Below are 15,705 nucleotides of genomic sequence, written 5' to 3'. Positions count from 1 at the left end.
GGTTGGCAGTACTTCTCTTAAAAGAATCTGTACCTTCAAATGGGCCAGCACTGTTTTTTATTAACAAGTGTAGATTTAATTTATGAGTAGACATCTTAAGATCCAATAAGGTGTGTTTAATATTGGCTCTCCCTGAGGGTAAAAAAGTTGAACCCTTTTAAAAATAGAGCATGATGTGCAGGTTCAGTGTTGATCTCTGTGAAATTATATATATTAAATCCATAAAAAGAAGTAAGATTTACAGTACCCGGAGAGGGAAAAATATCCTCTTCATCTAAGTCCTTCTCTGCCGCTGGTTCCTGTTCCTTTGATATTTGTTCCCATAATTCTTCCCCTGCCGAAAAACCTGGTGGTCTCTGTAGGGAGGTGTCCTCAGCCTGTCGGTTGGCCAGTCTTTCAGATCTTCTTGGTGGAACACTCTCTGTACTGTTGTAGGGAACAAATTCTTCCTGTAAATAAATGCCCTGCCCTCCGTTGTTTATATCTGTAGTTGTTTCATGCTTGTAAGGAGCTCCAGGGGATTTAGGATACACTTTCTTGTGTTGATAATCCAAGTCATCTCAAATCAATTTACTATCCTTCCTGTTTTTTGAAAGAGCTATTTTGTTATCCACGGTGGAGAAAACCTGGTTATAATGTTCCTTATATTGAGGGAACAGTAAGTCCTTAGTGATGGATCCATTTAGTTTAATAATGCGTCTCTCGTTCTCCTTAATCATTAACCAGACAAGGTGCACTCTGGTCCGGTCAAATAGTTTCAAAAGCTGAAAGGACTTCTTGCTCTGTTCTGATAACTCACTTTCACCTTTAACTTCTGCTGCTCTTACCATTTTTGTTGCCTCTTTGCTAGCCTCCTCGTAATGTGCCACCTACCCCTTTCCTTCTTTCTGCCTGTTGTAGGGCCTTTTCCTAATTGCTACCTTCACATTCCTATGAAGATACATAGCATGTTGTTGGGAAACAGCCTGCTTCTCCCATACGTATGACGAACGATTTATTCTTTCTTCAGGTTTAGATAAACCAGTAATATGTTCATGTGGCCCTGTTTTCACAATCAATCTGCTTGCCTTTGACCAAGTCCATTTCAGTTAACAAATGCATGTACTATTCCTTCAGATCTTTATTGTCCTGTTGCAGTTCCTCAGTGGCACTTACATATGAATTTAAGGTTCCTACCACTTTGAATTCTATTATCACAGCATCGGCAGTACAGTTATCCTACACTTTCTCGGTGGCTGTCATAAGTTGCTGCCGTGGTTATTTATCAGATGTACAGTCTCAGCATGTTTTCCCATGCCATCTTGCATAGCCATATACATTTCACCTTCCACAACATGGTTTACTGTGATATCCAGTGACTTCTGGAACTTCATTAAAGTACCAGACTTAATTTTGTCATTTTTTTTTTACATTTTCAACTGTAATGCTACCACTTTAAACTTCATCTAGCTATCTTATGTTTTACTTATCTATTTCTATCCATTTATCAACATATTAAATATTAATTATCTACCCATAGAACACTGAAGAGCACAGTTTTGAAAATGTTTGCTGGAATAAAAAGTCTACTTAACAGTTTTATAAAGTGTAACATGGTATGCATTCAAAAGCAGTTCTTTCCAAAGCTATGACGATTCTGCAAGAAAAGAAGTAGGCACTTCAGTACATACCTGATAAATGGAAATCTTGACCAATCAGCTACAAACAAACTTAATGCAAGACAGTGGAACTTAAACATAGGAAGTCTTACTGGTAGCTTCCATAGCTACTATTTCTTTTGATCAAAATATTTTTTGCAGTTAAGGGCAGGTAGTGCCCTCAAACAATGAGAGTGAGATATCTGTATTCATCTGTGGCAGTTCTTTTCTTTCTCTGTGAACTAGTAGTCATGTGTTGAGTCTATAACTGAAAAAAAATCACTCATTTAAATCACAACTCTAACTTGTATAGCACTCCATAAACTAGTGTGAAAATCACAGTATTTGTACAGACTATGAGCTTATGGTGACAGAAGAAGGTACAAGACAGTGTTAACTAGCCATGCTTTAGAACAGCAGTATCGACATTGGACAGTGAGTATGTGGCTGTGCTATGTGTCTTTTTTTTTTCAAAACAGGTTTATTGTTTTAACATATAAGAGAAATATCATAACAATTTTATACAAGTAATTAAAAATAGGTATTATTATAATATTCAACAAAACAACTAAAGTATTTACAAAGACATCCACTACAATCAGATCAATTAATTAAACTAAAATACCATGCTATTGAAATTAAAATTTTTTTAACAAATTTTGTAAATTATCCCATACAATATAATAAGATGTTTTTCTATTTGTTCTTGTCCTAATTGTGTTTATTTCCATATGGCACACTATATTCATAACATTTTTAAATTCATTGAACGAAGGAGGTGTATCTGAAATCCAATTTCTAGTTATTATTTTCCTAGCCACTGCTAGAATAGACCATAACAAGGGAAGCTTAACCTTTTAACACTTTGAGGTACAGGTGTGTTGAATAATATAAGAGATTTAGAAATAATGAAATTATCTGTAAAAAGAGCCTGCAAAAATTCATTAATTGACTTCCAGTATTCTTTCAATTTTATACAGTCATAAAACATATGAGCCCAGTCAGCATTAATTTCTACATTACATCTCTTACATAAATTATCTTTATTATTTATTTTATTCATCATCAAAGGTGTATAAAAGATCTATGTAAAAATTTCCATGTATAAAGTCTCCAGACAATGGAAGACATAGTTCTATAAGCAGATTCCAATATATATTGTTTATCTTGTTGATTTGGTGGGTCCCCATTAATAGAAGTGAAATAATTCCAATATGAATCTACACTGTAAAAAGTTTCTTGTCTGATAATTTTATGTATGTATGAAAGTTTACCTTTATCAGAAACTTTACGTTGTAAATTTAATATCAAGTAATCAATCAGTGTTGGAATAGATTCTTTAACTGTTATAGACATTAGATCTATTTTATTAATGAGATGTTGTCTAAAGGTCTGAACCTCTAACCAGCAAGTTTCTCTTAGATCAAATTCTTGTTTTAAGAAATCTAGATTTTTAACTTTATTATCAGATATCAACTGATTCCAGTACTTTAGATCATTATCTATAGTTAAATGAGTTCCTTCAGAAGTAGATGACAAAATCATACCCTGAGTATACATTATAGGGAATACAATAAAATTCCATTCCCTATACTTAGGGTGCATGAATATAAAGTTACGATAACTAATAATAATATTTAATGGGTAACAAACCATATGTTTAGGTGTAATAGGTGAAGTACAAAATTTCTTTAGTAACCATAACATGGAGTTATTTACAATCATATTTTTATGTGTTAAAGAGATTTTCATGAAGTGCATACTAATTAGCTCCCAATAATCTTTCCATTTTGTGACATATGACTGATCTATTAATAAAGTAATAATTTTTACAATAGAAGAGATAGTATATAAATTAAAGTCTGGAAAAGAAATACCCCCTTGAGACCAGCTATTAGTATGTTTCTTTAATGCAATCCTAGGTCTATTAGGTGCCCATAGGAAATTTAACATTGGTGTATTCAGTTTCTTGATAATTATTTTTGTAGGTGGAAGTATTATTGATTGTATTAAGTATAAAATATTGGGGAATATTATCATTTTAATAATTGTAAGTCTCTCCTCCATAGTAAAAAACATATTATTCCAGGTATTAAAAGATTTTGTATATTAAGAAAACAGGTATTATAATTATTATATATAATAGATTTAATATCTTTAGATAGTATTATACCTAAATAAGTTATCTGACCTGAATTGGGTACATATTTAGTAAAATCACTAATGAGAATATTTTTTCGTGTATATATAGGTAGTATTTTAGTTTTTTCTTCATTGAATATTAAACCAGAAATACTTTTAAAATTCATCATTTTATCAAATAGAGACTGCATAGAAGAATTAGATCCTGCTGATGTAATTAGAACATCATCTGCAAAAAGTTGAATTTTGGATGTTGTATTTTCATCTATTTCAAAACCCTCTATGTCAGTACTGTTAATGATCAAATTAGCCCAAGGCTCCATTACTAAAGTGAATAATAGTGGAGAAAGTGGACATCCTTGTTTTGTACCTTTAAGAATGGGTATTTTTTGTGAAACATATGTTCCTACCTTAATATAAGCCAACGTTCCTTTGTATAAATGTTCAATTAGATTTACAAATGCATCTGAGAAGTTTGTGCACTTCATTAAGGTATACAGATAGTCCCAACTTACTGAATCAAATGCTGAACTTATATCAAGACTAATAAGTGTTAAATCTTTCTTTTTCCTATTTGCAAAATCTATTAATGTTAAAGTTCTTCTTATATTATCAAAAGTATTTCTATTTACAATGAAGCCTGTCTGATCTATATCTATAATGCCGGAATGATTGTCTTCAATCTATCAGCAAAGATACTCATAAACATTTTATAATCAACATTAAGTAATGAGATGGGCCGATATGAAGTACATCTAGTTGGATCTTTATTAGGTTTTAAAATTGGCGAAATAAATGTATATTGCCAAGATGGGGGTTATTAACTCAGTTTGGGCCAAAATAAAAACCTTATGTATTAATGAATATGTACTTTTAGAAAGGATTTTATATATCTCTGGTATAATACCATCATTACCCGGTGCTTTGTTTGATTTAAGCTTATTTATTTGTGTAATAACTTCTGTATATGAAATACTCTTGTCCAATAGTTTAATCTGTTGTTTATTAAGCTTTTTATTCATGTTTGTGGTTATAAACTCCTTTATTTTATCTTTAGGTTCCATGTTAATGTTATTATGGTTAATTTTGTGAAAGTGATTTCTAAATTCATCTAGTATTTCTGGTATACTAGAAACATTCTTCTTTCTCCTTAGAGAAAAGATTTCTTTGATATGGTTTTGTTTATTCAACCTTTTGTTTTATTTTTAAGTCTATGTAAGTATTTGGGGCTTATTGAATAAGACAAAAACTTGTATTTCTCTAAAGTTATTTTAACTTTATGAGTTAAAATTTCTTTGTATTTCTCATTTAGTTTGTTTATTTCTTCAATAACTTTCTTGTCCATAATATTTTCTTTATTATTATGTTTATAAGAGTCTAATTTACTTTGAATATCTAACAATTCCTTATCCCAAGATTTCCTTTTATTATTATACCATCTGATACTTTGTCCATATAGATATGATTTTAAGGCATCCCAAACATAAACAATGGATACTTCAGGAGTATTATTTATGTCTAAACAATGTTTTACTTCTGAAAGTATATATCCTTTATAGTCTTTTAGTTGAGTTAAGTATGCTGGTATCCTTTTGATCTGAACATTATGAGTATTTTTTATCATGAATTCAAAAACAATTGAATTATGATCAGATATAGGACATGAAATGATTTTGGAATTAATTAAATCTGTTACCATCTGGTTAGAAATAAAGACCCTATCTATTTTTGAATAAGTTTTGTATCTGTTAGAAAAAAAGGTGTATGGTAATGACTTTGAATCTATCTGATTATTAATATCATTCAAATGATAAGAATTAGCAAAATCATTTAAATGTTTTGCATTAGATGTAATTCTTCTTTTCCCTATAGTTGTAGTATCACTTTCATGTAGTATACAATTAAAGTCACCAGCTAAAATAATATCTCCTATAGAGAATGATATGATCTTATCAAGATGATGTTTCACTGTATTAATGCCAATTCCAGGTATCCAATATACATTAATTAAAGTGTAAGTCTTCCCATTAATTTGTATTGTAACCATACAAAACATTCCTTTGTCATCCTGATAAGACTTAATGGTTTTAGGAATGGGCATACTTTTATTCCATAAAATAGCCACTCCTTTTCTGAGTGTGCTCTGAACTAACCAATACTGTATATTTGTTTGTGGCTAGTTTATCAATATCTTTTTTCAAGAGATGGGTTTCTTGCAGGAAGACTAAGTTGGCCTTATGTAAATTAATGTATCTTATTAGGCTTGCCCTTTTACATGGATTATTCAATCCATTAATGTTTAAAGAAATTCCTTTTAAAGATGTCATTTGGCATTTTTTAAAACTTAAGAATCTTATGATCAAAATAACAAATAACAAGATAAGTAATGTTACATCTCCTCCTTTAGGTGTACCTTTAAATATAGCTGTATTTATTGAATCTCTTATGGGATTTCGTATAGGATTCAATTTTGTTTGTAGTGACAATGAATGTACAAAATATATTGTGGATGTCAAAACTATATACAAATAACAATGAACAAGTGAAAATAATGTAAGGATTAAACCTTGCATCCAGCCTGAGTTATAAACTCCAACTTAGAGTAGTATTTACCACTCAAGTTAACCCTCTACCCTAAGCAGCAGTACCTCAGCTACCACCTTATCAATTTAATACTAGTTATATTTAACTGAGGTTAACAGTTTTCAATTCAATTATCTAGCAAGACAAGACTACACATTTGGTAAAACAGCATCATATAAACTAAAATAAACCTTTTTTTTTTTTTTTTTTTAAAACTGTTCATACTACTATATACATCCATGTAATATAAAACATTTGTATTCAAATAGCATTCAAATAATCTTGATGTTAGAAATCAAGAGGAGAGAAAAATAAGTTCTAACATTCATTTAAATCAAAAACTTTGGCTAATATGATTCAGACATTACATATATTAAGATGTATCTATTTTCTGTCATGTAAATGCAATTAACAGCTTCCAAAAAAAACCTTGAATTGCTTGTATATGAGCATTTACTCAAACTCATTATTGTCAATAGAATAAAGTATTGTATTCATAGAAATTGTTATAAATCATACTGCATAGTTATGCAGATTCTCAGAAATACTTATATACATATATACATACACACACACACACATATATATATATATATATATACACACACACACACACACACACACACACACACACACACACACACACATATATATATATATATATATATATATACACATACACACACACACATACACACACACACACACACACACACACACACATATATATATATATATATATATATATATATATACATACACACACACACACACACACACACATATACATATACATATATATATATATATATACATATACACACACACACACACACACACACACACACACACACACACACACACACACACACACACACACACACACATATATATATATATATATATGATCTCACTGAGTTATGTCCTTACTGAGCACTATCTTACTTGCTGTCCCTACAATAAATCTGTCTGCTTTATACAAAATAATGCACAGCAAACACATTTTAGTAACCAGATTTTACAACCATGCTATACTACTGCTTTAAAATATATCACATGACAATTTCTTCCAGTATAGAGTTATAAAATGATTTATGCTTGTCAATCAGATGAATTAAATGAGTTATAGTAATGTATATGTTTGGAACATAAGTTTTTAACACAGATTATTAAGCTGCTGTTAAGTAGATTTTCAAAAACACTTGAATAAATGTTTCATTTTCTATGCCTTCTAAAATAAGACATTTACTTACTACAAGAAACTGTATCATTTAAACTCATTATAACTGACATATTTTATGAATTATAACATAGATATTTAAGTAATTATATAAAATAACTCACATTTAGATGTTAAAGAGTTCATTTTCCTTCACATAGTCACATTTGTATCATTTCTATTTCCTGGTAGAGTGTCATTGCTGAATCTGTGATGTGTCAATGTGATATCTAGGTCAAAGGTGAGACTAGCTGCTTTCAGCTTCTCTGTGAGAATTCTGAGAGTTGAAGCTTTTGAAGTAGCTCATGGACACTGTGCATGAGACAGCCCACATCCCAGATTGTCTCTCTTAACATTTTGGGGAAACTTTTTAAAAGTAGTGACAAACATTCATTTAGCAGTGTAAATGCATCTAAACATGACAAAACCTTCACAATGTATTTTACAGATTATTACAGCCTCTATGTAAGTGAAATTAAGCCCAAAATTATTAATAAGTAATAAAACTCAATATTTTTGTCCCAACTCAATTTTATGCAAATCTTATTATTTACTGTGTCTATCTGATCAAAAGCATTTCTGTATATTAATAAAGAAAAGAAAAGAGAGTAGAAAGTAAAAGGGTGTAAGGCAGAAATAAAAAATGTAAGAGAAAGCTATAAGAAGTATATACAATGGAATATTACTTACTGTTTATATTAATAGAGTTAAAAATAAAACATATTATTTACTATTATTTAGTTCTAATTATTATTAGTTAAAGCATGACAGATTATTTACAAACAAGCATAAGCAGTGTAATCAAGAAAGTATAATTAGGAATAGCATTTGAAGAACATATAAACTTTTACAAGGAATAAATATGTTATTATTCTATTAATCATATTTTCATTACTCTTCTCTCCTGCCTCCCCACCCTTCACCCACTACATAATCTAAATAGAATGTCATTGTTTAAACAAAGAAAAGAAGAAAAGGAGAAAAAAAAAAGATAAAGAAAAAAATGTATCAAATTACTGACCTTACTTCTTTTCAGAAAGAGAAACAAGTTGAATCACAACTGGCCATTAAATCTCCAGATATTTTGACTAGTTATGAAACAAAACATTTCTTTGCACACAGAGAATAACTTTGATTAAATCTTTTTCAAAATATTTGTTGCTTCTTGGAAATGCAGGAACTATATTTAAAAAGATTAATAATGAAATAAAATGATGAGAGAGAAAAAAAAAACCTAGAACAAATCATTTGTTTTTTAGTCTCTTCTTCTTCTCTGAAGTCTTCCACAAAGTTTCAGTTGCCAGTCTCTTTAATGAAGGACTAGCCCATTCCATTTCTTCTATTTTATCCAAAATCTTATTTTTTTTGATAAACAGTAAAGCAGACTCTAAGTCATCGAAAATTTTAGGACCATCAGAAAGGAAGATTTTAAGCTTGGCAGGAAACAGAAGGTATGTTTTAAACTGTGCTTTTTTAAGCTCCCTTATTAGTGGCAGAAAAACTTTTCTTTTAGCTATTACCATGGAAGAATAGTCATTGTCAAAACGCACAGTTGTCTCATTAATCTTAACAGGAGCTTTAGCCCAAGCAGATTTAAGAACCATCTCTTTATCAAAAGATGATAGAAATCTAACTATAACTGATCTAGGATAGTTTTTGTTAAAGTTAGTATTAGCTATAGATCTATGTGCCCTTTCGATACCAAAAGAGAATGCTTCTGGTAAGTCTAAAGTTTTAGGGAGCCATGTTGTTAAAAAAGAAGTAATATTGTTATCTTCAATATTTTCTGGCAGTCCAAAAATCCTAATGTTTTATCGCCTAGATCTATTTTCCAGGTCATCCAGCTTTGTTTGTAAATGTGTATTTTGTTTCAGCAGAAACTCAATGTTGATTTCCTCTTCTTGTATTCTATTTTCCATGTGATTCACAGCTTCTTCTATGCCTGTCATCTGGATCTTCTGTTGTTGCAGGTCTATATGTAACAAGTCTATTTGTTTTGTAGTTTTTTCTATGAAGGTGTCTATTTTAGTATCCATTTTATCCATCTTAGCAGTAAGTTGCTGGATTATAGTTATCAGAGACTGAAGTTCTTTCTTGATGCTGGAGTCATGAGAATTTGTCTTACTGGAACTCATTTCAGACTGATAAACTGACAGGAAAATTTCCAAAGTGATTTCTGACAGGAATATTGTTAAGATTTCCTTTCTTTTTTAGATATAGTTCAAGAACTATATAAAACAAACATATTTAGAAAGAAAATTACTTCAAAAATTAATTTTTTAAGTAATTAATTCCTGTCAGTGTAATGAAATTGGTGGAGCTGAAGAAATCTGCTGCTATCCTGTGTTCATCCTTGGCCACGCCCCCCTATAGTCGCTGTGCTATGTGTCTGACAGTTTCCTAAAACATTGTTGTCTTTTAACCATTTGACCTGTATACTGCATAAATTACTGTATTTACAGTAAGTAATCAAACAAACAAGCTTAAGTTAACAACTAAAGAGTAAAACTTACTTAAAAGCTCCTTCATATCCATAATAAGGTTCATTCTGTGACTTGGTACATTTATTTTTATTGATTCCTTTACAGAGACGACAGAGCCTGTAACTGCTGGATCCTGGGACACAGCTGGCAGAGAATAACTTCACCACAGCTGAAAGACAATAATGGAAATAAAAATATATCTCAGAAAAGACAACCCATAAGCATTTCACTGTCAGCAATGGTGAATCTCCTGGACCAAGTTCAAGTGGATTTATGCGCTTAAATCCAAGAATAGATATAAATCCAAATGAGTAAAATATCATAACATCAAATCAATAAGATATAAAACACACAGAAAGTAAAACAAAACAAAGAAAATAAAAGACAATAAATTAAAGAATAAATTATAATAAAACACAATAAAAGTTTAGTAAAATATTGTAAAAGCAGCAGTAGTAAAATATATGACACAGCTTAACTGTACAGAAGGGTATAAAGGTATGTCTTAAGGACTGCTTAAAATTGCTCATAAGTTAGGTGGCATATTCCAGTCTGCATGTCTTCCCTGCATTTGCGTGGGTTTCCTCCGAGTGCTCCGATTTCTGCCCACATTCCAAAGACATGGCTGGAGCATTTCTCCCCGGGCCTTCGATGAAAATGTGCTCTGTCCCAGTTGGACTTTCCTGGCAAAGAAATAATAAATAAATAAATAAAATTTGGCAATAAGAAAAAGTATTTCTGCCAAATGATTTGCACTGCATCTCTGGAAGTACCAGCAGCCTCTACTGGCCAAGTACAGGAAATGGAATGTCAGATATTCTGCGAGAAGGTCTCTCACAATATGAGAGTGGGGCCCAAGTAACACAATGCCATCTAGACCAAGACTAGAATTTAGACAATCTGTTGACAAACTGGCATGTCATAATATGTTTTTTATATGATACAGCAGTAAGCAGCCAGGCCACAGAGTTTTAAACTAGTTGCAAGTAGTTGGCTTTGCAGTCAGGAAGCCTTAGAGAAAGGACACCCAGCAGTGCAAGCAAGAGGATATCAGGATGTGAACCACTATAGGCAAGTCTGCAGGTTGAATAAAGTGCATAGTAATGGCAGTGTTCTAGAGATAGAATTAGCAAGTTCCAATGACAGCAGAAAAGTGGTCCTTCAGTGTTAGTTTATTGTCAAGTAAACCCTCTGGTTTTAGGATACAAAACTGGAACAGATGAATCCTGCAAAGTGGTATGCATGGCCATGGCCACATTCTTTGAGGTATTACACTTCCGTTTACTTACTGCCATCCAGTCATCAATATATTCCATGTTTTCACCCAGAATGCTAATGTTAAACCTAGATTCTTGAGGAAAGGAAAACAGAGCTGTATGCTGTCAGCATAGCAACAATGCTGTGGTTCACTCCTTTGAATAACATTTAAAGGAAGCATGTATGCATTGAATAATGATGGGCCTAGTCTGGAGAAAGTACAGTTGTGTACACTTACCATAAATATAGATGTTCGAGTGTATTCACTGTTGCAATCATCACACATGGGTTATCCTGCCAGGTGTAGCCCTCAGTCGGCCTGAATACCAGAGGCTTAGTATTTCTGCGTCAGTTGCTGTCGCTCCAGGACTGATGTCAGGTCATCAGTGGTATAAAATCAGGCAGCCAACACCATTAAATCAGTTTTTCTTGCCCCAACTGTCAGGAGCCCCCAAGTAAGGAGCTAGGTTATGGTGGAAGAACACCACCAGTAGAAAGTAAATACCAAAAATTCCCTGTAAGGACAGAGGAAGAGAGAGAGAGAAAGAGAGAGACTATGGGGATGGAGGGTGGGAAACCAGGACTGCAACAGTGAATACACTCGAACATCTACATTTATGGTAAGTGTACACAACTGTACTATGTTCTTTGTGTTTCACTGTTGCAGTCATCACACACGGGTTGATTCCCAAAGCTGAAGAAAAGGGTGGAGGCAGTCAAGAAGAGTGGGGGCTGGCTAGGATGCCCTGCAAGACTACGGTGGCAAAGCCTGCCCTGGATTTGGAGAAGGTAGGCAGGTGGTAATGGTTTGGTGAATGTATGAACAGAAGTCCATGTTGCAGCCTCCAGGATGTCTCTGGTGTGGACCCTTCTGAGAAAAGCTGCAGAAGTGGAGGTTGCCCTGGTGGAATGTGTCCTGATCCCCTTTGGGGGCAGTTTCCCATGCTGTCTGTAGCAGAAATGGATGCAGTGTGCTATCCATTTGGAGATTGTTTGTTTGGATATGGCCTTGTCCTCTGCCCCTACTGTAAAGCTGACTAGCAATTGGTCAGTTTTTCTAAAAGATTTAGTCCTATCCAGGTAGAATCTGAGTTGTCTGTGCACATCTAGAAAGTGCAGAATCCTTTTCCCCTTGTTTTGTGGGTTTGGGAAAAAGGTGGGCAAATGAATGGATTGGTTGAGAGCCACACTGGACACCACTTTAGGCATGAAGGATGGGTTAGTCCTGAGGGAGATCCTGTCAGCATGGAAAATGATGAAGGGCTCTACAGCCATGAGTGCTTGTAGCTCTGAAACTCTTCTAGCTGAAGTGATGTCCAGAAGCAAGGCTGTTTTCCAAGAGAGGAATTTTAACTCTGCTGAAGCTACAGACTCAAAGGTTGTAGGGTGAGCTTTTCCAACACAAAGTTAAGGTTTCAAGCTGGGGTAGGAGCTCTTCTCGGTGGCCTTAAGTTGTTAGCCCCTCTTAGGAACTGTTTGATGAGAGGGCATGAGAAGAGAGGTGGCTCTGTGGTGTAATGAGCAGAGATGGCAGAGGCATGAATTTTAATAGAAGAGAAGGACAGTCCCCTGTGTAGTAGGTCTGCTAAGTAATCCAGGATGAGAGGAAGGGAGGGCTGTGCTGTTTCTGCTCCCTTAGCCTGGATCCAGGTGCAAAACCTTTTCCACTTGTCAACATAGGATTTTCTAGTGCTGGGGTGTCTGGCCTCATGTATAACATCCAGGACTTGTTTGCTTAGATTGGCAGCTTGAGGAGAGGTCAGGGAATAAGCCAGGTTGCCAGGTTCAGGGTCTGCAATTGTGGATGCATGAATTCTCCATTCTTCAGGCTCAGGAGTATTGGGATCTGAGGTAGGTGCTATGGTGGCAGGGGTGACAGGCTGCACAGCAGTGGGTACCAGTGCTAGCATGGCCAGTCTGGGGCAATCCAGATTTCCCTTGGGTTGTCCTCCCTTATTTTGAGCAGTACTTTTCAAATAAGTGGTAAAGGGTGGGAAATGCATAGATTGAGAGATTTGCTCATTGGAGGGATAGAGCATCCACTTTCCAGGCCTTGCTGTGAGGTTCCCTGGCATTTTAGGTACCTTTGTAGTTTTCTCATATGCAGTCTGGCATATGAAATGAGTAGAATGCAGGAGGCCATGAACCCTAAAGCTTGCAGGATTTTCCTTGCAGATAACTGGGTTCTGGTGGCTAGTTGAGAGAAGTAGCCTTTCAGCTAGGCTTGTTTTTCTGGAGTAAGGAATGGCATCTGGGATGCTGTGTCCAGGCTTGCTCCCAGGAATACATTTTTTTGTGGGGGGGGGGACTAGTTTTGATTTCTTTTCATTGATAGTATACCCCAGGGAGGTCAGTAGGTCCTTTACAAAGGTCAGGTGCTGTAACAGCTTTTCCTGACTGTCTGCCTGAATGAGGCAATCGTCTAAGTAGGGGTAAATTTGAATATTTCTTTGTCTGCAAAAGGCAATGGCTGGAGCCAGGCATTTTGTGAAAACTCTGGGAGCAGTGGATAAGTCAAAGGGAAATGCAGGGAACTGAAAGTGCTTAGATCCTGCCCTGAAACGTACATATTTCCTGCAAGATTCCCTGACTGGGATGTGTAGGTAGGCCTCTTTTAAGTCTAAGGTGGCTAACCAAGCATCCTTGGAAAGCATAGGAAGAAGCTGCTGGAGGGTGAGCATTTTGAATTTTGGTATCACCAGAAAGGTGTTTAGAATGGATAGATCGAGAATTGGGTGCCAGGTGCCCTCTTTTCTGGGTACCAGGAAGAGTCTGGAATAGAAACCTTGGCCTATCTGGTCTGCAGGAACATGCTGTATTGCCCTCATGGAGAGCAGGAAAGGACTTGGGGTTTGGCCTCTGCCCATTGATTTGGAGGAAGATCTGGGAACCCTTTTGGGGATGGCAGAGTGTGGAAATAAAATTATTTATCTCTGGGACACTATGGTGAGGACTCATTGGTCATTGGTAATACTGGCCCAGTCTGCATGGAAGGAGAGTTTTCCTCCTAGGGGCACAAGCAGGTGGGCAGAGGTAAGGGGTGGAGGTGTAAAGTCATTGTGAGTTCTTCCCATAAGGGGGTGGCTTAGCACTCACTGTCTTTGAAGTGGAGGAACTCCATTTCATAGAGCTCTGCATTCCCTGGGACTGCTGTCTGGGGTGGTTAGTCTGCTTCCCCTGGGTGTGGGCTGAGCTGGCCTGGAGGGGGCCGGAAAGGACCAGTGCTTGGAGGAGCAATGCCTACTGAACCTCGGAAGCTGGACTTAGATTTAGCTTTTTCTTCCATCTTTTTTAAGATCTCTTCTGCCTTGGTGCCAAATAAATTGTCTTTGCTCAATTGTGCGTCCAATAATTTTGATTTGGCATGGTCTGGCAAGGTCTGTTCCTTAAGCCAAGCATGCCTTCTAAGGACAGAACCAGTGACTGCTGCCCTGGAAGATGCTTCCAGGGCATCAAAGCCACATTGCAAGATGTGCTTAGTAACTTGGCTTGCAGAACGCATAAGCTTTTCTAGTTCTTTATTTTCTGCACAAGCAGGAAAGGAAGATATTTTTTGTTTGAGGAGTTCCATGGTATGCTGCTGATATTTCAGCATGTGGAACTAACAATTTAGTGCTCTAATTGCAAGAGTTGCAGAGGTGTATACTTTTTTACTCCATCTGTCTAAAGCTCGGGAATCCCTGTCTGAGGGGGTGGGATTCTTAGCTGAATTCGCTTTACTTCCTTTTGGTCCTTGGGAGATGACCTCTGGGTCAGAAGTAAGATTTTTGAAAAGGAATTTGTGAGAGTCAGGGACCCTGCAGTACCAGTCAGGTTTCCTGGGAGCAGGATGAAGGGTGTCAGGAGTCAAACTGGATTCCATAAAAACATCATAAACAACATCCAGGACAGGAGGAATGGCTAAAGGTCTGTGCTGTGGTAAATCTAAGAATTCCCTGAGTCTCTTTTTTGACTGAGGATAGTCCTGACATTCCCATTGGAAATGCTCCCCTAAAGTATGTAGGGTTTCACCAAATGAAATGTCCTCAGGATGAGAGGCAGAAGGAATGGATTCCTCTGCATCAGAATCCTCATAAGCAGAGAGGAGTTGCATGTCTTCATATTCAGAAACCTCAGAGTCATCGGACTCCTGTTCAGATAAAACTACTGATGACAAGTCTCTTTTTCTTTTGGAAGGGGTAGCCTGGCTTCCCCTAATAAGCATAATAAGGTCTTCCGCCATTTTAAGCATTTAAGACTGAGGCATGGAAGCAGGTAACTGAGCTTGGGTCGTCGTTTTTTAGGAGTAGTTCATACCCTGGGCCTTAGAAACTCAGTAGTTTTAGAAAGAACTGAAGATGGAAAAGAAGTTGTCTGTTTCTGTCGAGTGTCTATAGTGTGAAGA

General features: G+C 35.3%; 1 protein-coding gene across 2 annotated transcripts in view; it reads right to left on the bottom strand.

Moving 5' to 3' along the window:
• The window catches only part of LOC122800094 (serotransferrin-A-like), a 653,725-nt gene that overhangs the window by 434,729 nt on the left and 203,291 nt on the right, over positions 1-15,705 (bottom strand). For both annotated transcript variants that reach the window (XM_044069618.1, XM_044069619.1), the window contains exon 5: positions 10,095-10,233. In XM_044069618.1, the coding sequence (XP_043925553.1) occupies positions 10,095-10,233 (139 nt within the window). The remainder of the gene's footprint in view (positions 1-10,094; positions 10,234-15,705) is intronic.

Source organism: Protopterus annectens, chromosome 4.part0 (genome assembly GCF_019279795.1).
Source record: "Protopterus annectens isolate FY-2018-M chromosome 4.part0, PAN1.0, whole genome shotgun sequence".
Taxonomy (NCBI): Eukaryota; Metazoa; Chordata; order Ceratodontiformes; family Protopteridae; genus Protopterus; species Protopterus annectens.
The sequence above is the reverse complement of the archived record's forward strand: the minus strand, read 5'-3'. Positions and strand labels throughout refer to the sequence as shown.